Source organism: Mytilus galloprovincialis, chromosome 2 (assembly GCF_965363235.1).
Source record: "Mytilus galloprovincialis chromosome 2, xbMytGall1.hap1.1, whole genome shotgun sequence".
Taxonomy (NCBI): domain Eukaryota; kingdom Metazoa; phylum Mollusca; class Bivalvia; order Mytilida; family Mytilidae; genus Mytilus; species Mytilus galloprovincialis.
The window spans coordinates 67,583,572-67,610,125 of NC_134839.1; the positions used below are offsets into that span (position 1 = coordinate 67,583,572).

At 31.5% G+C, this 26,554-nt stretch overlaps 1 protein-coding gene, 1 long non-coding RNA gene and 1 pseudogene across 3 annotated transcripts in view; 2 read left to right on the plus strand and 1 right to left on the minus strand.

The window, feature by feature from the left end:
• Positions 1-10,654, plus strand: part of LOC143064188 (nose resistant to fluoxetine protein 6-like) — a 34,881-nt gene extending 24,227 nt beyond the window's left edge. Inside the window, exons 12-15 of one of the 2 annotated variants that reach the window (XM_076236840.1) lie at positions 2,247-2,373; positions 3,056-3,242; positions 5,380-5,522; positions 10,034-10,654. In XM_076236840.1, the coding sequence (XP_076092955.1) occupies positions 2,247-2,373; positions 3,056-3,242; positions 5,380-5,522; positions 10,034-10,159 (583 nt within the window). In that variant the 3' untranslated portion in view covers positions 10,160-10,654. The remainder of the gene's footprint in view (positions 1-2,246; positions 2,374-3,055; positions 3,243-5,379; positions 5,523-10,033) is intronic. The other variant, XM_076236839.1, reaches the window with a different exon arrangement.
• Positions 8,813-8,931, plus strand: LOC143065527 (5S ribosomal RNA; annotated as a pseudogene).
• A 2,951-nt stretch (positions 10,655-13,605) lies between the features above and the next one.
• Positions 13,606-16,290, minus strand: LOC143064189 (uncharacterized). The gene is made up of 2 exons (XR_012975200.1): positions 16,156-16,290; positions 13,606-14,087 (listed from the first exon to the last, which is right to left on the minus strand). It is a non-coding gene; the product is annotated as an uncharacterized LOC143064189 (long non-coding RNA).
• Between the last annotated feature and the right edge of the window lie 10,264 nt (positions 16,291-26,554).

Genomic DNA, 26,554 nt, shown 5'->3' on the forward strand with positions numbered 1-26,554 from the left:
ATTTAGTTTAAAAAATGTGTGGTGTGACCCGGCCAACCAACCAAGATGGCCACCATGGCTAAAAATAGAACATAGGGGTAAAATGAAGTTTTTGGCTTATAACTCAAAAACCAAAGCATTTAGAGCAAATCTGACAGGGGTAAAATTGTTTATCAGGTCAAGATCTTTCTGCCGTCAAATTTTCAGATGAATCCGAATACCCATTAATGGGTTGCTGCCCCTGAATTGGTAATTTTAGGGATTTTTTGCTGTTTTTGGTTATTATCTTGAATATTATTATAGATAGAGATAAACTGTAAACAGCAATAATGTTCAGCAAAGTTAGTTTTACAAATAAGTTAACTGTACCAAAATGGTCAGTTGACCCCTTTAGGAGTTATTGACCTTAATAGTCAATTTTTAACCATTTTTCGTAAATCTTAGAAATCTTTTACTCCTCTGAAACTACTGGGCCAAATTAATCCAAACTTGGCCACAATCATCTTTGGGGTATCTAGTTTAAAAATATGTGGCGTGACCAGGCCAACCAACCAAGATGGCCACCATGGCTAAAAATAGAACATAGGGGTAAAATGCAGTTTTTGGCTTATAACTCAAAAACCAAAGCATTTAGAGCAAATCTGACAAGGGTTAAAAGTGTTTATCAGGTCAAGATCTATCTGTCCTGAATTTTCCAGATGAATCGGACAAACTGTTCTTGGGTTGCTGCCCCTGAATTGGTATTTTTAAGGAAATTTTGCTGTTTTTGGTTATTATCTTGAATATTATTATAGATAGAGATAAACTGTAAACAGCAATAATGTTCAGCAAAGTAAGATATACAAATACGTCAACACAAACGAAATGGTCAGTTGACCCCTTTAGGAGTTATTGCCCTTTATAGTCAAATTTTAACAATTTTTTCGTAAATTTTAGTAATCTTTTACAAAAATCTTCTCCTCTGAAAATACTGGGCCAAATTAAACCAAACTTAGCCACAATCATCATTGGGGTATCTAGTTTAAAAAATGTGTGACGTGACCCGGCCAACCAACCAAGATGGCCGCCATGGCTAAAAATAGAACAATGGGGTAAAATGCAGTTTTTGGCTTATAACTCAAAAACCAAAGCATTTAGAGCAAATCTGACATGGGGTTAAATTGATTATCAGGTCAAGATCTTTCTGCCCTCGAATTTTCAGATGAATCCGACAACCCGTTGTTGGGTTGCTGCCCCTGAATTGGTAATTTATGGGAACTTTTGCTGTTTTTGCTTATTATCTTGAATATTATTATAGATAGATATAAACTGTAAACAGCAATAATGTTCAGCAAAGTTAGATTTACAAATAAGTCAACATGACCAAAATGGTCAGTTGACCCCTTTAGGAGTTATTGACCTTTAATAGTCAATTTTTAACCATTTTTCGTAAATCTTAGAAATCTTTTACAAAAATCTTTTCCTCTGAATCCAAACTTGGCCACAATCATCTTTTGGGTATTTATTTGAAAAAAATGTGTCCAGTGACCCAGCCATCCAACCAAAATGGCTGCCACGGCTAAAAATAGAACATAGGGGTAAAATGCAGTTTTTGGCTTATAACTCAAAAACCGAAGCATTTAGAGAAAATCTGACAGGGTTAAGTTGTCTATCAGGTCAACATATATCTGCCATGATATTTTCAGACAAAGCAGACACCCTGTTGTTGGGTTGCTGCCCCAGAATTAGTAATTTTAAGGAAATTTTGCAGTTTTTGGTTATTATCTTGAATATTATAATAGATAGAGATGAACTGTAAACAGCAATAATGTTCAGCAAAGTAAGATCTACAAATAAGTCAAATGACCAAAATTGTCAATTGACCCCTTAAGGAGTTATTGTCCTTTCTAGTTAATTTTTAGCATTTTTCAAAATTTTTTGTAAATTTTTAGAAAATATTTTCCACTGTAATTACTGGGCCAAGTTCTTTATAGATAGAGATAATTGTAGCAACAAGAATGTTCAGAAAAGTAAGATCTACAAACACATCACCATCACCAAAACACAATTATGTCATGAATTTATCTGTGTCCATTGTTTAATATGCACATAGACCAAGGTGAGCGACATAAGGCTCTTGAGAGCCTCTAGTTGTTCTATTTATGGTTTCTATTTGTAGGGGTGACTTCTTTTCCTACTTTGATTATTATTACATCAAACCATACTGTCGTATAGGACCCTATTTAGTGAGAATGTTTACAGGATTTATCTATGATTTATATTTGTAGGGGTGACTTCTTTTCCTACTTTGATTATTACTACATCAAACCATACTGCCGTATAGGACCCTATTTAGTGGGAATGTTTACAGGTTATGTGCTATACAGAACTAACTGTAAATGTCGGATTAACAGGGTAAATATAGAATACTTGAATGACAACTGCATAGTTTTAACCCAAAATAGTTGTTTTATATAATTGTTGACTTCACCTTATAGACCAATGTGATCTATTGTCATTTTAATTAGGTTTGTCATTTATCGTTTCATAACTATATATATATAAAGTTAATGCTGTATAGTTTGGACACTATAGTGCAGAAAGGTAATTTATTATGTCAACATGATGTCAGAAGCACAATAATTGTAAAAATATTTATCTGACCAATTTATGGAAACACATGGATTTAAATGATACTTCAAAGAGTTCCACCTTCCCTCCCCAAAAAAGCAAATTATCATTTAGCCTTGGTTCATTTCTTACTATTGATGACAAGGATCATGCCTTAGTCCTAGGTACACTATAACTGTTAATTTGAAATATAGGTAGACAAAAAGAAGTGTCTTATTTTATGGTTAAAAACTTCTTGGAATAAGTAATAATAGTTCTTGTCAAAACTCTGCTTTGAATCTTACTTAATTACGTAATTTTTCCAACATAGTTATCCAAAGTTTAATTTTTCTGAATTAATATTTTAAAATTTTACAGGTTAGTAAACTAGGCTCTCGTGAAAAACCAAAACTAAACTTGGTAGGATTAATGATGTCTAAAAGATATTTTGTATGTTTTGTATTTTGAAAAATTATATATTTAACAGTATATCAACCTGTTTGTATGGATAGTAGCTGCAGGATTAGCTATAATTATTCTGTATGGATTGTATGATGAAATAAATGGTCATCCAATGTCTGTCAACGTTGCAGCATTATATAACACAGTTCATAGAACATTATGGGGAGGTTGTGTGTGCTGGGTTATATTTGCCTGTGCCACTGGAAATGGAGGTAAACAAAATAAAATTGAGAATGGAAATGGGGAATGCGTCAAAGAGACAACAACCCGACCAAATAAAAAACAACAGCAGAGGGTCACCAACAGGTCTTCAATGTAGCGAGAAATTCCCGCACCCGGAGGCGTCCTTCAGCTCTGTTTTATGCATAACTGTTAAATTCATTCAATCTGATAGGTTAATTTTTAGCTCACCTAGTCCGTTGTCGTGAACTTTTACAAAAATCTTCTCCTCTGAAACTTCTGGGCCAAATTAAACCAAACTCGGCCACAATCATCATTAGGGTATCTAGTTTAAAAAATGTGTCCGGTGACCCGGCCAACTAATCAAGATGGCCGCCATGTATAAAAATAGAACTATGGGGTAAAATGTGATTTTGGCTTATATCTCTGAAACCAAAGCATTTAGAGCAAATCTGACACGGGTTAAAATTGTTTATCAGGTTAAGATCTATCTGCCCTGAAATTTTCAGATGAATCGGAGAACCCGTTGATGGGTTGCTGCCCCTAAATTGGTAATTTTAAGGAAATTTTTCCGTTTGTGGTTATTATCTTGAATATTATTATAGATAAAGATAAACTGTGAACAGCAATAATGTTCAGCAAAGATAGATCTACAAATAAGTCTACATGACCAAAATGGTCAGTTGACCCCTTAAGGAGTAATTGCCCTTTATAGTCAATTTTTAACAATTTTTTGTAAATTTTTGTAATCTTTCACAAAAACTTCTCCACTGAAGCTACTAACTAAACTTGTCCACAATCATCATTAGGGTATCTAGTTTAAAAAATGTGTCCCGTGACCCAGCGCGTTAACCAAAATGGCCAACACTGCTAAAAATAGTACATAGGGTAAAATGCAGTTTTTGCCTCATATCTCTGAAACCAAAGCATTTAGAGCAAATCTGATATGGGGGTAAAATTGTTTATCAGGTCAAAATCTATCTGCCCTGAAATTTTCAGATGAATCAGAGAATCCGTCATTGGGTTGCTGCCCTGAAATTGGTAATTTTAAGGAAATGTTGCCGTTTTTGGTTATTATCTTGAATATTATTATAGATAGAGATAAACTTTTGAAAGCAATAATGTACAGCAAAGTAAGAGCTATAAATAAGTCAACTTGACCAAAGTGGTCAATTGAGCCCTTTAGGAGTTATTGTCCTTTATAGTCAATTTTTGTAAATTTTTACAAAATATTTTCCACTGTCACTTCTGGTCCATAGAGATAATTGTAAGCAGCAAGATTGTTCAATAAATTAAGATCTACAAACACATCACCAACACTAAAACACAATTTTGTCATGAATGATCCATCAGTGTCCTTTGTTTAATATGCACATAGACCAAGGTGAGCGACACAGGCTCTTTAGAGCCTCTAGTTTAATTGTCTTTTCCTACCAATAAAACTGAACTATAATTAAGGATTCAATACAATAACCAATCCATCTTATTAAGACTGTATTAACAAAATATAAACTTAATGAATTTAATAATATCTTTGTTCTATCTGAGGTGTAAAATTCTGCAAGGCATAGGATGCTGACTGGAAATTTCATCCCATAAGTTTGTACATCAAAAGTATTTGCTTATTTTGTGCTTCATAAGATGGTTATGATAGTTACTTTTAGAATAAAAATAAAATGATTGTCACTTAAAAGAAACTTATTATGAAACTTTTCCCATACTAATTACAATTGATCATATTTGTTTGTTTGTTTGCTCCTTTGTTTAAAAATAACAACCTTTTTGAAAGACTGTTCTAGCTAGCTAGATTGACAGAAATATAAATATTAGGACATAGAAAGCAGATAAAAGTGAAAGTTTCTTGTTTTTGAGAAATAAGTTATTAAAAATTTAGTAAGAAATGATTCTCAAAATAATTTTTTCAAAAATAAGTTTCTAAATCACTACATTGATATAAGTAAATGATTCTGAATATCAGACAAAAAGTAAAAAACAAGAGTAGCAAACTTCTTTGAAGAAAATGAATATGTATGTTTAAAATTTCATTTTGTCATTTATATCATATGCTCACATGATAGACTTTTGCATACTTTTACAATTTTTTTAATTTTTTTTATTAATATCTCTTCTATTTAAAGTGGTTTATCTGAAATATTTTTTATATTTCAGGTTATGTGAACACTATTTTATCGTGGAAAGCCTTTGTTCCTCTGAGTAGACTGACATACTGTGCTTATCTGATACATCCAATCATAATGTATTATTTCAGCAATGTACAAAAGAGACTTCTCCATTTCTCAGATCTGACAGTTGTAAGTTTTATTAGTGCAACTTATAATCTTTTGGACAGACACATAAAGAAAGTCTTGGAATTAATTGTTTGTAAATGTTCAACCCTACCCCTAATTTTGGATTGTGGTTTTACACAACAATATTAGAGCACACTAAATGATTTAAATAAAAAGGATTTGACTCATTAGATTAATTGTTACTTAACTTAAAAAAAACAAGTAACAAAATGTCAAAGTAGCCAATTTAAAGAGTTACTAAAAGATAATATATTGCCAAGTTTAAAGGAATACTTACATCTTGTTTTTTTTAATACTTTTTGCAAATACCACCTGTTTACTAACTGGTTCACGGTTAGTCTGAAATTTGTCCATGATGATGACAAGCGTATGCAAATTAATGATAAAAACTATTCCAATTTCATCTTGGTTCTAGTCGTTAGTATGTGAACACTTGATAAAGCCTTCTTATATGAGTAAAATGTAAAAGGGGATATAAAAAAGGTCCATACACATTCATGTATGGTTATTCTATTGATATTTTTTAGTTTTAACCTTTGACCCTTTTATGCCGAATATATCCTTTTGGCACCCCTGTGCACATGCTGAATGTATCCTTTTGGTACACCGGTGTAGATTTCTATTTTTAGACGGTCACAGTGCAAGCAGTAAAATTAACATTTAGACATGTTTCTTTTCCCAGTTGCTCCATAGATGTTATGATAATCCGATATTTTAGTATCTGGCGTAAAAACGCCGTCAAAATATGTTTTTTCAAAGATTGTTGAAAGAAAAAAAACTTGTGAAAAACTAAATGGCGGAATCATAAACAATTGTGGTCAGGAGTTTCATTTCGAGTTGAAACATTTAGAAAACTTAACCTGCGGTCATGAAAAGTAATGTATGTACGTACATTTTGGAGTTGTGAGAAGGATATTTGTAAAACAACCTAAAATCGAGACTTTGATTGTCATCATCAGGTGCACGACTGTAAATTATTATTTTTCGCTGCCGTTTGACAGTCAACCTTTCATTGCCAATTGAATCAAAGTCTTTTATCATCTTTTTAGACACTCTTAGGAGTCTGTAGTGCTACAGGTTTTATTTCTTTTCATTGAAAGGCTGTACAGCAGTATGTAGGTCGACAAAACAAAAGTCCACTTTCATTAAAAATAAAACCGGATATTGAGTCTATAAAAAGGGTGGTTCATAAAAACACGTGTAGTTACATCTCATAGCTTTATTATTTTACAGAAAAGTGGTTTCAAAAGATGAGACAATATTCTGCAATCTTATTCATATTTTAATCGATATAATTTATTTTCCATGATGTATCTCGTCTTGTAACAGAGGTTTTTGTCGAGCCTGCAACTTTTGTTGCAGAAAGCTCGACATAGGGATAGTGATCCTACGGCGGCGGTGTTAGCTAACTTCTTAAAAGCTTTATATTTTAGAAGGTGGAAGACCTGGATGCTTCATACTTTGTATATAGATGCCTCATGTTACGAAGTTTCCGTCAGTCACATGTCCAATGTCCTTGACCTCATTTTCATGGTTCAGTGACCACTTGAAAAAAAAGTTCAAATTTTTTGTAATGTTGAATTCTCTCTTATTATAAGTAATAGGATAACTATATTTTATATGTGCGTACCTTGCAAGGTCCTCATGTCTGTCAGACAGTTTTCACTTGACCTCGTCCTCATTTCATGGATCAGTGAACAAGGTTAAGTTTTGGTGGTCAAGTCCATATCTCAGATACTATAAGCAATAGGGCTAGTATATTCGGTGTATGGAAGGACTGTAAGGTGTACATGTCCAACTGGCAGGTGTCATCTGACCTTGACCTCATTTTCATGGTTCAGTGGTTATAGTTAAATTTTTGTGTTTTGGTCTGTTTTTCTCATTCTATATGCAATAGGTCTACTATATTTGTTGTATGGAATGATTGTAAGGTGTACATGTCTAGCGGGTAGATGTCATGTGACCTTGACCTCATTTTCATGGTTCAGTGGTCAATGTTAAGTTTTTGAGTTTTGGTCTTTTATCTAATACTATATGCTATAGGTCAACTATATTTGGTGTATGGAAATATTTTATGATCTTTAAGTCAGTCGCGCAGGTTTTATTTGACCGTGACCTCATTTTCACGGTTCATTGCACTGTGTTAAGTTTTTGTGTTTTGGTCTATTTTTCTTAAACTATAAGTAATAGTTCAACTATATATGTTGTATAGAAGCATTGCTAGCTGTACATGTCTGCATGACATGGTTCATCTGACCTTGACCTCTTTTTCAAGGTTCATTGGTCTTTGTTTAGTTATCTTGGTTAATGTTAAGTTTATGTGACAGTTGTTATAAAGCTTAACTTTATACTTAGGACTATCAACATAATATCAATGATTAGTATAGAAGGCGAGACATTTCAGCGTGTGCACTCTTGTTAAAAGTCTGGTTCAGCATACAAAAATTTTCAAAGTTGTTTTGAAAAACAAATTCTGTTGACAGAGATTAAAAAAGAAATTAAAGATGCCAAGATGAATATTTTTATGTAAAAAAAATGTTTTCATTCTCTTTTTTTTTTTTTAAGAAAACATTGTCAAAGAAGGGAAGGGAAAAAATTTATTTGTTTTAGTAGGGAATGGAATTTTTTTTTTTAGAATTGGGAAGAGAAAAAAATATTTTTTGGGGCTGAAGGGAATAGATTTTTTTCCAAAGTGAAATAACATAAGGTGTAGTTTGTTTCTACTGATTAATCTTAAGATGGCATCATTTATTATTGTAAAATAATACTGTTCCTTATTGTTTTTGAAAACAATAGGGGTTCAATTTTTTGTTTTGAAAATTATGATGAACATAATAAATTACTCCCCCTCACAAACACAAAAGATGAATGACCAGTGCGGCAGTTCCTAAAGTTATATTACAATTTGTAACGCTAATATAAACAACCATTTTTGACACTAGGAAATATCTCTTTTTTGGTCAAAAAGAGACTTCAAATCCCTATCAGTCCAGTATATTTATTTGACTAATAGAGTTATCTCCCCTTAAATGGCTCATTTGAAAAAAATGATTCTAAAAACAACAAAAAAGGATGTTTGTTTAAAAAAATTATTTAATACAATGAAACATGAAGTTTTCTTTATACAAATAATTAGTCTAAGCATTTCATTGCAAATCTTACTGCAAATTTTCAGATTTGGCCAAATAACAAGACCGATTTTGTACTGCGATTGTACAATCCAAGATGGCTGCATGCCATGAAACTACCTTAAGCATCTGGCCACAGACCACGATTAAATTCTCGAATAGTTTGTCTACGTCCATATCACGTTGAAAACACCGGTTCTCATCCGTTCACCGAAGTTAAGCAACGTCAAGTCCGGTTAGTACTTGGATAGGTGACCGCCTGGGAATACAGGGTGTTGTAGACATAAAGATAATAAAGATATAAAAAAAAAATTCTCTATTAGTTCTTTATAACGTTTTGTTTTATTAACAAAATGCACCTAATCTTTTTGTCAAATTTTGTATGTGTGTAAAGTTCAGTTCTAGTTCAAAAATATATCTAACATTCAGAAAGATTGCTCTGCTGTATTTTACAAAGGAGTAGGTCTGGTAAAGGCCGATTTTGGCCTCAAAGTTCAGGTTCATTTAACGAAAGTTTTTGGATACTTTTTTAACACTTAAGTGTCTATTTCAATTGATTCGATTAGTGTATGTGAAAGATTTTAACTGATATAGTCATTAAACATGCTCTGATTCAAGCTTAAATATAAAAAATCTATCAAATATGCCAAAAAACGTCACTTTTCAAATGTTTTTTGTCAAAAATGAAAGAGGCTGCAACCGTGTTCATCCTCAACCTTTATATATGTTTTGTATTATCATCAAATACAACTGACATTTCAATATTATGAATGAACACGAGTGCGGCCACTTTCATTTTAGACGGAAACCGTCTAAAATTCAACTAAAATGCTAAAATTGTGAAGATTTCAGTAATTTAGCATGACTTCATGATGCTAGTACACGATAGTTGTGCATTGTATTGTCAAAAAACAGCCCATATTTATGTAGCAGAAGCATTTTACTTTCCAAAAAATAGCTTAAAGATTACATTTTCACAATTTTTGTAAAACTGCTATATATTACCTACTCCTTTAGCCAATACACATCCATACCCCTATGGACAAGTCAAGAGATGTTCCGAAAACTGTAAATATCACCTTTTTGCACCTGGCCTAATCACTCATTCCATATCAAAATCAGTTAAAATAAAACATCCAAAAGTTTATTTCAGCTCTCTTCTTTCATTTCCACCCCAGAAAAACTAAGAAATGTATGAGAAAGGGAAAGAAAAAAGATAAAGAAAAAAAACACTATAATTAAAGGGAACTATATTCGTGGACAACGAAAAGCGGGATCATTAATTGTGGTCTTGGGCCATTTACTTCTGCTCCAATTGTAAAATGTTTAGTCAAATTTAAAATACTGATATGCTACTTGTAATTAATAAACATTGTTTATTTGTAGATGTATCTGTTTTTACCAAACATGTGTCTGTCCTATGCTGCAGCATTCATAGCGTCATTAGCTTTTGAATCACCTATGATGGGACTTGAAAAAGTCATCTTCAGACGTGGAGAGAAGAAAGATTAACAGCTAAAATGCATCATAGGAATTCAAATATAGAGATATTGTTTTGTTAAAAGAGACAATGTAAAGTAATTTTTCATCCTATATAATCAGTTTTTTTCAAACTGTTTTTTTAGATTTTTTGTATTTTTTAATTAAATTTTTAAGGACCTCAGGGAGACTTTAAAAAATATTCTAAGACACCAAATAATGATAATTTGTAGATATATCAACCCTGTAAAGCATGGTCACATAATGTTCATTATACATGGTGACACGTCATGCGTTCATTTCTCTGCATGTGATTTTATGCTGTTCCAAGAAGTAATTACAATTCAGACCAAAATATAAAACTGGAATAATGTGTGAGTAATTTGAGTTGTCTCCCTTGTCATAAAAATATTTTCTGGTGCATTTTTTATTTTTCAAGTAGAAATGACAAATCACTTTATCTAATTGAAAGTAATGCAATGTAAAAACCCTACTAAAGGACACAGGTGGCTTCTTCTTCTCTCCGTATAAGCTTCCTTTATAAGGAACACCAAGGATTATCTCCAAGTAAAAGTACTATTTACACATTAAAATATATGTATGTTATATATATTTTAAAAGTTAATATCCACCAGTATAATACACAGTAAAAGAAAACTCTTTCTATTTACACATAAAATCTGAGTGTCTTTTATAAACGTTAAAACACAACTTATACGGAATAAAAACTGTTTGTTTCCGACCGTCAACCATCCATTGCCTCAAGCAACTTTAAGCGTTTGATATACAGTTAAGAAAAAATATGTTGACCTATTTTTTTTTTCTGTGAAACAACTATATTGTAAATATCAACAAATATCTTTAAAATTTTGATCAGTGAAATAAAGTAACTTCCCATTTAGTACATAAATTAATGAAAGGAATTACTTTCAAAGGAAGGCAATTATAGAATATAGACTAACAAGAGACTGAACTTAACTTACTTAGAGGTAATCTTGTGGAAACAGTTTTCAAATGATGTCATGACCACATTGACCACTCCTCATGAAATCTACTCTAAAATGTAATGTCACAGAGAGGGGCTACCTGTATTCTATATCAGCTGTCTTACTATAAGAAAACTTATATTAAATGTCCTTATATAGTTTGTATAGATTTGATTCCTGGGATTGTGTTATGTGAAATGTATTTCGCATTTTTTATTTTTTTTATTTTATCTTGTAGATTTTTAAAGTTTTAAATATTTTGATGTTGTGATATATAGTGTATTAACTGTGTTATTATGATATAGAGAGTTAATAATATATTGTAACTGGTACCACCAATCAAGGACGTATAACTAACAAGGATTCGTGTCTCGCGGTATCTCGTTAAAATATTGCGTATCGTGAGACTTGTTTTGTATACAAGTAATAGCTTTTCTAGAAAGCTTGTCGTATTTTAGATGATTGTATTGAGACAAGGACGTATAACTAATATACGTCCTTGATTGAGATCAGTGTTTTCGAAGTTAAAAAATCAAAGAAACAAATATGAAAAAAAATAATTTTCTATCAAATATGTCTTACATGGCCGTTAAAATCGTATAAATTACAAAGTTTTTACATTTTTATTAAGGTAAATGTTTTCTAGAAACAATGATTAATTTGATTAAAACCTTATTTAGTTTGAGATTTTGCATTCCTAATTCTTGTGATGATTTATAACTAATTATAATAAAACAAACAATTAGTCCTGATTGTATGTTATTCATTTAATATGAGCTTGTGCTGTTTCCTTTCTACTATTTTTACAGATGTAAATTGTTTATTTAATGAGATTGTGTGGTTTAATTTCCTTTCTACTATTCAATTAAGAAAAGCTATGACCCAAACTACACTAAAAGAGTCATTGTCTATACTTTCAAAATGACCAAAGCTGATTTGAGAAAATATACACGAATATGTCATAAAAAGAACGAATTGCAAAATATGCTATTGCCTATTTGATTTGAACTCTATTGACATGTCCGATTTTTTTTATCTTGGGACAATGATCTTTCAGTAAAACTTTTTATACAGCACTGTAAACATCACTATGCAATCTAGCAAATGACCCATTTTTTCGTTACTCCTCACGAGATTAAAGATTTATGTCAAAAAGTACTTTCAATATTTTGATAATTGATTTTAGAAGACTTTATTGGAGAAATTATGTCACAGATGACCAAGGTGCAAAAACACAACTCAGAAAAAGAGCAACCACAACTTAGTGGCAATGACCAATCTATTCTGTTCTACATACATGTAGCTGGATATATTGTGTATAAATTCTCTTTGTAAAAGATTTTTTAGGTACAGTGTGCATAAACTTGGTGTTAATTTCAAACTTTACAATCAAATCAGATAGTCAGAATTTTGTTACCAAATATAGCAAATGGCACGGTACAATATTCAAGACCGTGGTGGTCTCCAAAAGTCATGTGACACTTTGTTTCTGCTAGTACGTGAGATGGAACTGATTGTTCGCAAAACTAGCAGCACAGTCTTAAGTGCAAATTCTCTCTTAACTGAACCCTTGATGGGAAATATTATGAAGTTTCATGATCAAATACTATTGTAACATTCTAATGGCAAATGAAGAGGGTTCAATTGTTTGAGCCGTAACAAAAGACATTATCAATTTATTTCTAAGGATACGTGGTGTTGCTGTTACCCGACTTAAGCGTATAATAAGACCAGCATATCTACCCAAATGTCATCCTTAAGTTTGAGACAGGCATTGAAAGACATAACCAAAAACAAATACGAAGTGGTTAACAATAAACTGTAGACTGTAGTGCTTTTTCATGGAATTATCTTGATTTTTGTTTAAATGTGTCTTTCCTGATCATCATATTTTGGCATTGATGTTCATGTAATTTTAAGAATCTTTTAAAGAACAACTTAGTGCTGCTAAATACTGGGTTTCGTTGAATTGTTGATTTTGTGCTCATATCTACCTGATTATTTGTATTAAAAGAAGTAAAACATTCATGTGTTATTTTTATAAAAGCTAAGTCAGCTAAGACCATGACTATCAATTGTTGAATTGAGCTATAAGGTGTTTCATTATTGGTAAACAATGCACTTTAGTTGTTGTTGTTGAGAACATTTGGTCAAATTGGATTTTGTTCTTTGTTTTAGCCACATGGTTAGGCTGGATTTTCATCTTTTCATTTTGTAAACTTTCGCAACTTTGGTCTTTGACAGTAAGGTATATACAGTACATGTATTGATTTTGCTCATTGTTGACAGCCATACAGTAACCTTCAAATTCAGTTATGTACTTTTACATTAAAGCAATTACATGTCATCTCCTGTTTTTACTGGTATCATCTTTAGACTATTTTGTGAATAATATGATTAATATTGTTCATATTTATCATCCATAGTTTTGCATGTACATGTGTATTAGAAACTTGTCATAAAAGGCAGAAGTTGAAACTCAAACTAAAGCAATTTAGATTTAAATCTATTTATCTCAAACACAACATATATTACATATATACATGTATACACAAACAGTGTAACTCTTTATTTTAGACAATAGTCTCTCAATACTTGTTATGTTGTCATACACACTTGGCAATCCTAACCAGATGTCATGTTCTCTACTTAGTTCGATGCCGTGAACATATAAATAAGATATTACACATTCTTTTTTGCATTCAAGTTTAATATGTTGATTAACATCAATTTCTTCATCTAAACAAAGTTCTACCACTGTCTGGTTATCAGACAAATATGAATGATCCAAAGAGACTGAATCCACACTGGTGCATGTAAGCTCTTCTGTTTCAGATGACAAAAGATCTTCATCATGTGCGATGTTTGGCGTAAGTGCATGTATTTCAGTTTGCCCTTTGTCTAATTTTGGTTTGCCAGTTCCACGTCTTTTCCTGTGATATGGCACATTCTACCTTTACTTCCTCTTAGGCATTCTATAAAGTAATGAGGACAGAAATTAATAAACAGAAGAAAAAAAACAAAAACTAGGAAACATATAATATGAAATTTTTAAAAAAAAACCAAAATGGAGCTCTAGTCAATAGATAAACAATTCACCAAGTATAATCTAAATATTGATTAAACTGTTTTTGAGCTAGTGTCCGACATGTTGACAACAGACAACGTTATACCAAAAATTAATATGGGGTATAAAAAAACTATTTATATTATTTAAATTGTAATTTTTGCAAGTTGTACATTGTGACCTGGCGTTAAGATTTATTGATTATTTCACTAAAATCATTCGATTAAAACATACAAACACCAACAATGACCAAAACATGTATATGTCAACCTGGAATAATATATATTTCATACCAAGTCATATTTTATAACAAATTCAGTGCGTCAAAGTGTGTTAACTTTAATAAGTAAACCAAATGCTTGTTTCAAATTGATTTTAGCAAGTGCTGTGGGGAAAAAATGTACATTGATACTTGGGAATTGATGTACTAATATTGTGATCACCTGTTTCTGAAGTGTGTGAGTATTGCATATGAATGTTGAGTCTGTAGATGTTGTTTTAAACATTGATAATTCCAGTTCAGGACTGTATCACTTTATAACACTGGATGTTGACCTTGACAATACAGAGAAGCTGCATGCTAAAACCTATTATGCAACCCCGACCGCACTAATTATTGTTTCATAACACGATTATTCTTTTTTATCATTTTTGATATTGCATGAGCATGATGAGGGACCCCTGATAACTCAGACAGAAGTATAAGACAAATAAAAAAATATAGATATAGAAAGATGTGGTGTGAAATCCAATTAACAATTTATAAAGGTAAACCATAATAGGTCAGTGTACAGCCTTCAACATGGAGCCTTGGCTCACACTGAACAACAAGCTATAAAGGGCCCCAAATTTACCAGTGTAAAACCATTCAAATGGGGAAAATAATGGTCTATCTATGTTTTTATGCCAGATAGGAGGCTTAATTTTGCCCAGTAAGCTCAAAAGCATGTAAGGAACAAGAGACCATTAAAGTACATTTTGTTTACTATTCCTATATTTTGGAGCTGCTAATTAACTGCATTGCCCCGGTTCAGATATTTTGAGAACGAAAAAATGAAATTAATATTAGCAAAGAAAGGCTCAATATCTATTTCATTTTCCAAAATAGGAAGCTCATTTTTTCTCTGCAAGTCTAAATATATCTAATGTAAGGAACAAAATAACTTTAATGCATTTTTATGCAATGTGCATTGACCTTATACCTACAAACTAGCAGCTCTGCTCTGATAGGTAGATATTATGAAACAAAACAGAGCTGTTAAACAATTGTTCATTTTGTAGCTCAATATCTAATCAAAATACTCAACATAAGAAGCTGAAATTTGCTATGCAAGTGTAAAAAGGTTTAAAAAATAGGAAAAAATAATGCAATATGTGATTGTGTAGCCTATATTCAACAGTATAGCTGCAAAATAGCATCCCTGCTCTGGTTGGTAAATAATTGACAAAAAAGATGGAGGGGGTGAAATAACTTCAATATTTGACTAACCACTTAACAAATAGAGTTGAAACTTGCTATGCAAACGTAAATATAAAACAGGCAAGGAACTCATTCAACCTAGATCGTCTTTTAACACCAAAAATGCAATTTTAGCTGAAAAAAATACAAGGCCATTCTCCATGGAAGTCGCCATTTTGTTTACTGAAAAGGGCTGGTTTATATGTTATATTACACGTGAAATACACAACAAAAGACGCTCTAATTTCATCTGCAAACGTAAATATTATCTAAAACTTGAAATTAAATAATTTTGTACAAGTAAATGCAATAAAAATGAATAATTTCAATGCAACATGACGGGTCATACCACCTCGGTCTCAGCATCGAATGTAGGACAGAAAGTCATGGGCAGCATCTGGCATTATGATGTTTATAAGCGTCTTATGATGTTTTTGTAGTGAAATATCATTTAATACCACAAAATTACATCTACTTAATATGTTTTTGTTTATTCATATAATGTTTTTATACTTACAAATTGATGAAGAAATCTCGAAGCGGCGGTTCCCGCTGAAGCTTTATGCAGATCTCGTGTTTTCTCGCGATTCGCGACACTTCTCGGATTTTATCAAGACGGTATCGGGAGTTTCCTATCCTTCTAATATACGTCCTTGCACCAATCTTTTACATACCGGTAATTGATCTGTGATATATTCGTTAATATTTGCCTTAATTTATGTCACATCAGACATATTAAGGTCTTTGAAAATAAATTTTAATATATTGAAAACGGGCACAGGACGTTTGCGCTTTTTTTACCTGTAAAAAGATAGGACATTTGCGCTTCAAATACTACGGACATTTGCGCTTTTTACCTATAGTCTTCTACCTGTAATTTTAATAAAAAGTAATCATAAGGTAAATAACTTATATTTGTCATTAGTACAAAAAATGGTCCAGAGTCCTTCCATGCACACTATAATGAACAGTTCTACTCGAGTCTCGACTCATCCTGCTATTTTTATCTTTTTGAAGAGTATCATTGAACAACAGTCGGTGAACTACATTAAGATTCGTTACATTGATGAACAGACACCCCAGTCAATAATTGAGAATGAAAAACTTGTTTTTTTATTTGAAATGTGGGCGAAATACTAGTCAGAACAGATAAAAGGAACTAAATTTGTTAACTCATTGGGTTTCAGTTATCAAGTTAAACTTACATGTGATGACTTTACGTGTTTTTATGTCTTTATAATGTTTACTTTAAGCTGTATATAAACTTTAAAACATATATCAATGTGCTATCAAATGTGCTATGAAACGATTTTAAACTTTTAATCATAAAGCACAATATGTCTTAAACTCTTCAAGGTCAAACATGCCGCTCCCATGCCCGGATAAAAGAGGAGGATAGTCATAAAAACCAAATATTGTAAAAGAGCAAATGTCCTATGTAAAAAACGCAAATGTCTATTTTTAAAAAGCGCAAATGTCCTATGAATTGAAGCGCAAGTGTCCAAAAGAAAAAGCGGAAATGTCCCGCGCCCTTGAAAACAACCCATTTACACTATATTTATAGACATGTATGAGGTTGTTATTTATAATGGATAGACAGATACCTTATGAAAAGTCATGATCTGTGTATTTAATAAGGTTGTTTATTACCTTTTTTTTCAAATTTAGAGTCAATATTTTGTTTACATTCCTTAATATTTGCTTATTATTTCTTTTAGAAATATTGAAACAGTTAGATTTCAATCATGCTTCATAAAATTTAGAAAAATGCTACAGAGTTGTGTTCCCATTAATTTAAACTCTCGTTTTGGATTTTGTTTTATACCAATGAAGTGGAATTTTGTCAGTATCTCTAAAATAAGAATTGCATTTTGGTCTAAAATGACAAAATTGGAATAATAAATGTATGCAATAATGTCTGCATTTACAGTTTATTATTACCATAGAAATTATAAGTATTTCAGTTAATGTTTTAGAAAATATGCTTTGAAACAAACAATTTGAAAGTGGAAAATATAAAATTTTCAGTTTATACTGTATGTATTTTAAAAACAATGTCTAAAAAGTTGAACTTTTAAAAACCATTGTTGGTGTAAATGATTTTATTTTGAAAGTGGTTAAATTTATGTATTGGTGAATTATATGTTTTTATTTACGGAAAACATACTGTCCAATATATCATAATCTGATAGAAGAAGTTGGGAAAGTGGCCAGTATAAGATATAGATATTTTCAACTATAATCTGAGTGGGTTTGAAATATACACGTAAGATAGTGTTATAGAAAAAGCATATGTAACTTATATTATATTTTTACGTATTTGTATGTTTCTTCATCTTTATAATTATAATGGAACACCTGTTTGCTATTTTGAATATTTTTGTAAAGGGAACAACCGTTCGACTCAAAAGAGTGAATATTATTTTTTTCTTTTAAAAGTTCAATGAATATACAACATGCATATACAGGTATCTGTTCATTGTTTTACAAAGGTGTTTATTTTATGATATCCTTTTAAAAGATACCATACAATCCAGATTCTTAGTAAAGATTTTTATTTGTTTAACATTTGGTGGTGAAAGTCTTCTTCGTTTTGACCCTCCAAACAGCAGTGATTCATCAACTGTGTTTTATTCTTTCTTCTATATTTAATTCAAGTAGAAAGTTCAACCTGCTGACAAGTTTATGTTGTTTGAAGAAAAAAAATCACTTTAAAAAAAACCAAAAACAATATATTGCATTAGTTAAATGATCAACTAATCAATGCCCCTGACCAGGGTCAGTTAAGATAATTGAGAAGTTTACATAATTGAAAATTCATTGTAATTCCCTATTTATTAAGGGGCAGACACACATGGACAGCCAGTTTTAGGTCACAACTTCATTCATTTCCCAATGTTAATTGTATTTAGATCAGATTCCCTCCATACATCAGTGTTTTTGTCCCCAAAACATTGCTATACTCTGTGATGCATGTTTGGATTTACAGCTCATTCATATATTTATTTAAAAAACTTATATATTTAATGACATGTTAGGAATATTTTCTCAGGAGCAACATTCTGAAACTAGGAAACAAGCTTCATGTGAGCATATTTTATTGTTTGATGTGTTTTCACATCCATCACTTATCAACTAACTGCCTGTTTTCCAATTAAGGAATGACTGTAATATTTTTTCTGTCTATGAAGAAATAACATAAAAAAAATTTGTGCACACTGAATAATGCGCGTAGCGGTTTATTTAACAGTTGCAACACATTTTTTATGTTATTTCGAATAGACAGAAAAAAATATTACAGTCATTTCTTATAATTTAATTCCAAATTCCATTTTAAACCGTAGAAAACCATGAAAAAACGTTGATGACGTCACGGTCACATGACTAAATTATGTCTATAGGCTGATAACAAAATAACGTCGGCCAATCAGAAGACGGGTTACATCCAAAATTAAATTATATACTTATAGCAGGGGTATCATTTGTGGGCAGTAGATTATAAATGAACTTGTATACATTTTAGTATATACATGTACAACAAACTTTTTGGTAACTCTTTAGATCTGGTTAATCTTTGTACAGCTGATTTTTTGTAAAATGAAATAAAGGAAAGCATGAGACTTCTATTTTTAGAAGATGTTTTATTGTCATGAAGCTGTTAAAGATCTGTCACATGTTCTTCATTCAGTATTTTTTAGTTAAAGATATGAAAAACATGCTTTAATAAAGTATTCTTCATTGTGAGCTCAAAAGATGATAATAAGTTAGTTTCAGTATGATTGTATGTCAGATGACTGCAGTATCTCTGAGCTCATGTCAAACTTGGATCTTCATTTTATATCAGTTTGTTAGTGTTTTAATCATGATTTGTTTATTGATGACCAATCTGTAGAACTTTTATACATGTATAATTGGAATAAAACACAATAAAAGGTCTTAGTCATACTAACCGGTGTTCACCTTTTTGTCTCACCTAGTCTCAAGTGAGACCAGTACTGTGTCAGGTGGCATGTATAGTTGACTATGTATTAGTTTGTGGGAACTACTAGTGGTTACTGTGAATGATTTTTTGGTATGAAGATGTATTAACATTGGCACATCTGATTTTCCAGCATAGCATACCTGTCAACTGACCCGTATTCTGCGGGTGTGACCCGAGATTTTCACAATTCTGAGGGATCACCCGGGACACCCGCCGGGTCATTGAAATAACCCGGGAATTCCGAAAATGACCCGATTTCACCCGTATTTCTTAGCCATGAGATTGATTTCATAAGTAATATTCCTTTGAAATAATGGCAAATTCGTAATTCATCCATGAACAGGAAGTTCATCTAGTTATGTAACTGTCAAATTAAGACAGTGGTCTCGCTAGCCCAAAATAGAAGGGCGCTGCGCCCTGGGTGCCCTCAGCCGCGCCCTGGTTGCCTTCATCCGCGCCCTTCTGCCCTGACGTCTTTTTCCAAAATTATCTTGTGCCGTTTTGGTAAAATTTTGTTTCATCGATTTCTGATCTCCAAGTTAATTACTTATATGACACCTGTGTGATTGCCCCCAGGTTAATCATGTCATTACAATCAATTACAATGATAAAGACTTCAAAGGTGTTAATAACTAGGTAATTTAATTAGGACAATGTATCTTTTTGTCATACTTTTGATGAATGTGTCAGCGAGTGTGTTTAGCTTGGGTCGACATTTTCGATCTCCAAATCACAATGGAAGAGCGTATAATTGAAGACTTTCATGACTTTAGAATTGAATTTAAGTCATCAAAATAAAACTATGCCTTTACAGAAATGCCTTCCATCTCAACTTGTTAGCGACAAGCACAGTTTTTAATTAACCCAAACGTGGTGGAAATTGATTTTGAAGTTACTTCCCCTGTTTTAGCTTATTACAAATTTGTGCTCTAAAAATATTATCTAGTATCAAAAAAAGGAATAAATTACCAATTGAATATATAATAACATAATAATGTTACCTTTTAGATTTTAATTGTATTTGAACATATTAAAAAATATATATTGCAATTTCTACTTGATAATTATACTTTTAGCAATCCATGTTCTAAACATTGTTAAATTAGTAATGCTCTCAATTTTAGTGAAAGTGATGTTTTATATGCTATAATTCCTATATAGATAAAATAAAACACATTTTCATTGATATTGGGTAGAGTGAAGTTAAACTGTAAAAACATAATATGTTGATGAAGATGTACTATACCATTCATAACTACACAAACAATGAAATAAAGAATTTAGTTGAAAAGCATCTTTATTTAAAAAAACCAACATATACAGTAAAAAAAAAAAGAGATTCGTTAACTCGTGATACACACAGAAACGTAGACAAAAAAATGAGCAGTACCTTTTCTTATCATAAAAAGTGCCCTGCCCTCCACTGGCACCCTGCCCCTTTTGATTTCTAGCTAGAGCACTGTAAGTGACCCATTAAGTGCATGGCTTCCCTTGACAGCTTTGGTGTCAAACACACTATTAAATTAACACCAATTACCTTAGCTTTAGGTCGTAAATAAGGGACTGTTCAATATTAATCAGATGGATGGGCCGGTGCAAAATGGGGCGGGGCAAGCACTTTTTTTGTGGAAATATTTGGATGGGCGAGAACTTTTTTTAATATATATAGTGGATGGGCTAGAACTTATTTTATTTGAAAAAAATTTGCTTTCAATTTTATCAGTGTGTAGGAAATTCCTTTTGCAGGCACAAAAAACATAAGGGACATGGTCTCAATAATAATTTTCAGTTTAGGCCAAATCCAGATAGTCATCTTTAAATTTTTTTATAACTTTTTCAAGTCAACTTGGATTTTCATAAAACTCTACAATTATTTCATTTATATATTGATCTTACAGAATACCAGGTTGTTTGGTAGTTTGGTGAATTGCTGTCATTCTATGGATTTAATAAATAGGTTAAAAAAAAGCTAAAATTTTCAGTTTTGACTAAATCCAGATAGTCATCTTTAATTTTTTTCATAACTTTTTCAAATCAACTGACATTTTTATAAAACTGTACAATTATTTCATTTATATATTGATCTTACAGAATACCAGGTTGTTTGGTAGTTTGGTGTATTGGTGTCATTCTTATGGATTTAATAAATAGGTTAAAAAAAAAGCTAAAATTTTCAGTTTTGGCTAAATCCAGATAGTCATCTTTAATTTTTTTCATAACTTTTTCAAATCAACTTGGATTTTCATAAAACTCTACAATTATTTCATTTATATATTGATCTTACAGAATACCAGGTTGTTTGGTAGTTTGGTGAATTGTTGTCATTCTATGGATTTAATAAATAGGTTAAAAAAAAAGCTAAAATTTTCAGTTTTGGCTAAATCCAGATAGTCATCTTTAATTTTTTTCATAACTTTTTCAAATCAACTTGGATTTTCATAAAACTCTACAATTATTTCATTTATATATTGATCTTACAGAATACCAGGTTGTTTGGTAGTTTGGTGTATTGGTGTCATTCTTATGGATTTAATAAATAGGTTAAAAAAAAAGCTAAAATTTTCAGTTTTGGCTAAATCCAGATAGTCATCTTTAATTTTTTTCATAACTTTTTCAAATCAACTTGGATTTTCATAAAACTCTACAATTATTTCATTTATATATTGATCTTACAGAATACCAGGTTGTTTGGTAGTTTGGTGTATTGGTGTCATTCTTATGGATTTAATAAATAGGTTAAAAAAAGCTTAAATTTTCAGTTTAGGCCAAATCATTGGATAGTCATCTTTAAACTTTTTTATAACTTTTTCAAATCAATTTAGATCTTCATATAACTCTACAGCTATCTCATTTATATATTAATCTTACAGAATGCCAGGTTGTTTGGTGTTTTACTGTCAAATGTACAGAATTAATTAATAGGTGAAAAAGGGTGCATCAAAGTCAAAAATATCATATGTCTGCCTAAATTGCTTAAAAAGACCATAATTTCTTTTTTGAAAAGATTAGATAAAGGGACATTGGTATTTGAACTATATTTAATATGCTGTGTTATTAAGACAATAATTAGTAATTCAGCATATGATAATAGTTTTACTAGTCCAAGAGTTATTGTCCCTTAGTTTAAATTATTTCCTTTATTTTAAATCAATATTGTATCTGAGGCTGCGAATATAACATCAAATATATACATGTATATTCATACTGGTTTTAAAAACAATAAAATGTATGGTTCTGATACACACATAAATATTTATATATAAATGGAATTAACTAGCACATTTTAAATTTTGTATTTACACCAAAGTCTATTCTTTGATTTCAAGACATACAATGTAAACTTGCAAACTTTCAAATAGAAAAAGAACTTTAATATTTTTTGATTGTTTTAAGCTTTAGAGGGGCAAGGACTTTTTTTATAGATTTTTTTAGATGGGCGAGGAGTTTTTTTCAGAATTTGAAAGGATGGGCATTAACTTTTTTAATGAATCAATATTAAGAATGCACCGGCCCATCCATCTGATAAATATTGAACGGTCCCTAAACTGCCCTGTTGTTTCACAAACATATTTTAACTAAGAGTTACTTCCCCTTATTTGTCACCATTCAAAATTATTTCTTATATTTACGTTTTATGGGTGAAAAAGATTAAATCATTAAAATATAAAATTCAAATACATATTGAAAAATAACTTTTCATTATTTTTATACCTTTATACAATTTTTAAAAAAAAGTTGAAAATTATTTTTTACATTTATACTTCCTTTAACTGTATTACTATATTTTATTATAGTCTAATTTCCTTCTTACGCCGATGATGGAAAGTCTACATTGCCAATAGTCTCAAACATTTTTAAAATTACATTTGAAAACTAAATTCTAGTATTTGATGATCACAGAAAGTAAAGAAGATAAGACTGTCACACAAATTTATAAAAATCTTTAAAAGTGCAATGAAATAATAATAAATAAGATTTAAAATGACTTAACCAAGTTAACATGCATTGATGTTTTGGTATCTTTGATATACATTATAAGAAAATGTACCATAAATACTAAAATTCAGCTCGAAAAAGTTCGTACGCGTTATGACCTGAGATTTGATTCTTCAATGCAGGTCATGACCTGCATTTTCATCGTCACAGGTTGACAGGTATGATGGCATAGTGATTATAATGTGTTTCTTGTTCCATAATAATAACTAATATAGTAGACTGTTAAGTAAGGACTACCAATCATTTGTAATTAATGGTTGTTTCAATATGTATGTAGCAGACTTCAGAGGTTATTTTTCTAGCTTTGTGGATGACAGTAAGAGATTGTCTTTACATCTGACAACCTTTTTGAAAAAGTAACTGGTAAAATGACCACAGCAAGTCTTAAAGAAAGGGTTGTCAGACGTCAGAACAATCTGGAACTGTATGACAGTCTTCACAAGACAATGTTGTGTGATTTTGGTGAAGTTCAACATGTATACTTTTTGATGATTGCAAATAAATCCTAATGTTATATTTACCTTTTTAATACTGGTTAATGAAATCTTAATAGTGTGTACTGGCTAGTTATTATCTTGTTTGTGATCTTGGGAAAATAAGTTTCTAACTACCCCTGTATTATAGTAGAGCTGACACTGCTGGGTAGTCGATTTTAAAACAGAAATGCATGCTTAATTTTTCATTAGTAAAATACAATTTTAAAAGTTACTGTGGTGTTTTATTCCTATAATCTAAAAGCCATAGTGCTAGGAGAGAAGCATTGACCTTGATCAGTAATCAATTGATTTTGGAGTAGAATGCACCTGTCATGTGTGGGAATGAAACTTATAACCTCATGGATGACTGGCTAGTGAAACAGTAGCTGTACTGCTTAGTCAACTTGGCCACTGTGCCCCACAAACTGGAAATGGCTGTTCTTAGTATTATATTGGTGTATTCATGAAATTGTTAATCAATTTTCAATGACTGACCATAAAAATACCCTATCTAATCTTAGAAAATGTGTAATACAAGTCTTGTTCCAACGTATAATATGTTCAAAATATTTACCGTAATCAGCCGTGTATAGTACGCAGTTATGTATAGTGGGCACCCCTTTTCATCCCCTGTACGTCTGTTTGTGTCCGTCCGTCTGTCCGGCAATTCATTTTGTCATTCTTCTAGGTAAGGAACCGAATTCAATAATTGAATGTATTAGGTCCCGCGTAAACTATGCGCAGTGTCGAATAACACAGGAAGATTTAGCTTGGCTATTTACATTTAAAACGTTCTCTCTATATATACAAATAAAGTTATGTACAGGATGTTACTGCTAACATTTTAGCAGGGCATGCCTTCAATGCAGCTCTGAATCCATCAACTGTGTTGGCTGATGTCAATGATGTTGGTAGTTCGTCAAGGTATTGTGAAAAAATGATTGGCCGAAGGCGTCTGTTGTAGCCCTTTATTGAAAGAAGCGTTTTACCTCTGGTCTGGCTATCGTTTTTGCGTCAGATATTGGTGTCAATCTATGTCTATTAGATCATGCTGTATTTTGAAAAGCATACACAGCCTATTTTGTTTCCTGTGGTCTTCAAGGCTTTCCCATATTTAAGATTTTACCATATTTGTTACACAGCCAGGTGTGCGGTCTATGTAGGTGTTGTTTACAAATCTGGCTGCGCTTTTCAGGGTTTTTTCTTGAAGCTTTGCCACATGGATCCTTCAGCTCTGTCGCTGATGTTTTTAAAAGACGTCTTGAAGGTTTCGAGATCTTCCTTTATCTTATATGTTTCTGCTTTTTTCCGTTAGTGTATCTTCCTTTTTACTGGTTTTGTTTTTAAGGGTTATATTCATGCCATATCAAGTAGGACGATGCCATGGTCGCTGTTTTCTATTGATGGTAATGGGTAAATTACATCTTAGTTTGAATGATTGATGGAGGTTACCAATAAATCCAAGGTGTTTTCTTTGCGTTTCGGGAAATCTATAATTTGTTCTAGTTCATTATAAACTACGATGTCTAAAAAAGTCTGACTGGTTCTTACTTATTCTTGTCATACTTTTAAGCTCACTGTGACTTGGCCCAATAGTACCAAGTGACATTTTCTAATCTCTTGGCGTCCGTCGTCTGTTAACTTTCACAAAAACCAAACAACTGGGCCAAATAAAACCAAAATTGCCCGAAATCATCCTTAGGGTATCTAGTTTTAATAATGTATCTGATGATCATGCCAATCAACCAAGATGGCCACCATGGCTAAAAATAGAACATGGGGGTAAATACAGTTTTTGGCTTATATCTCTGAAGCTACTAAGTTAAAGCATTTAGAGCAAATATGACAAGGGGTAAAAATGTTCAACCAAACTTGGCCTTAATCATCCTTCGGGTATCTAGTTTAAAAAATGTATCCGATGACCCTGCCCATCAACCAAGATGGTTGCCATGGCTAAAATTAAAAATAGAACATGGGGGGTAAAGTGCAGTTTTTGGCTTATATTATCTCTGAAACTAAAGCATGTATAGCAAATCTAAATGTTTATCAGGGGAAGTGCTAACTGTGCTGAAATTTTTACTGAGATGCATCAGACAACCTGTTGTTGGTTTTCTGCCCCTGAATTGGTAGTTTTAATGAAATTTTGCAGTTTTTGGTTTATATTATCTTGAATATTATTATAAACAGCAATAAAACTAATTAATTTAAACTAACACTTTATAAACATATATAATAAATTACACCAGGTACGAAACGTCTCAGTTAAAAATCAACGTAGTTATCGACCAGTTACGAAACAACATGCAATTCTTTGTATTGAGTGGGGTGCTCATTTTCGCCATATCTTTCCATGTTTTCTACAGTTTATGTTCAGGTCAATACGTTTATGAAGTATACTGATATTTCTAAATGAAGATAACTTCAAATGCAAAATATTCTTAAGATTGAAAACGTGTTTGTTT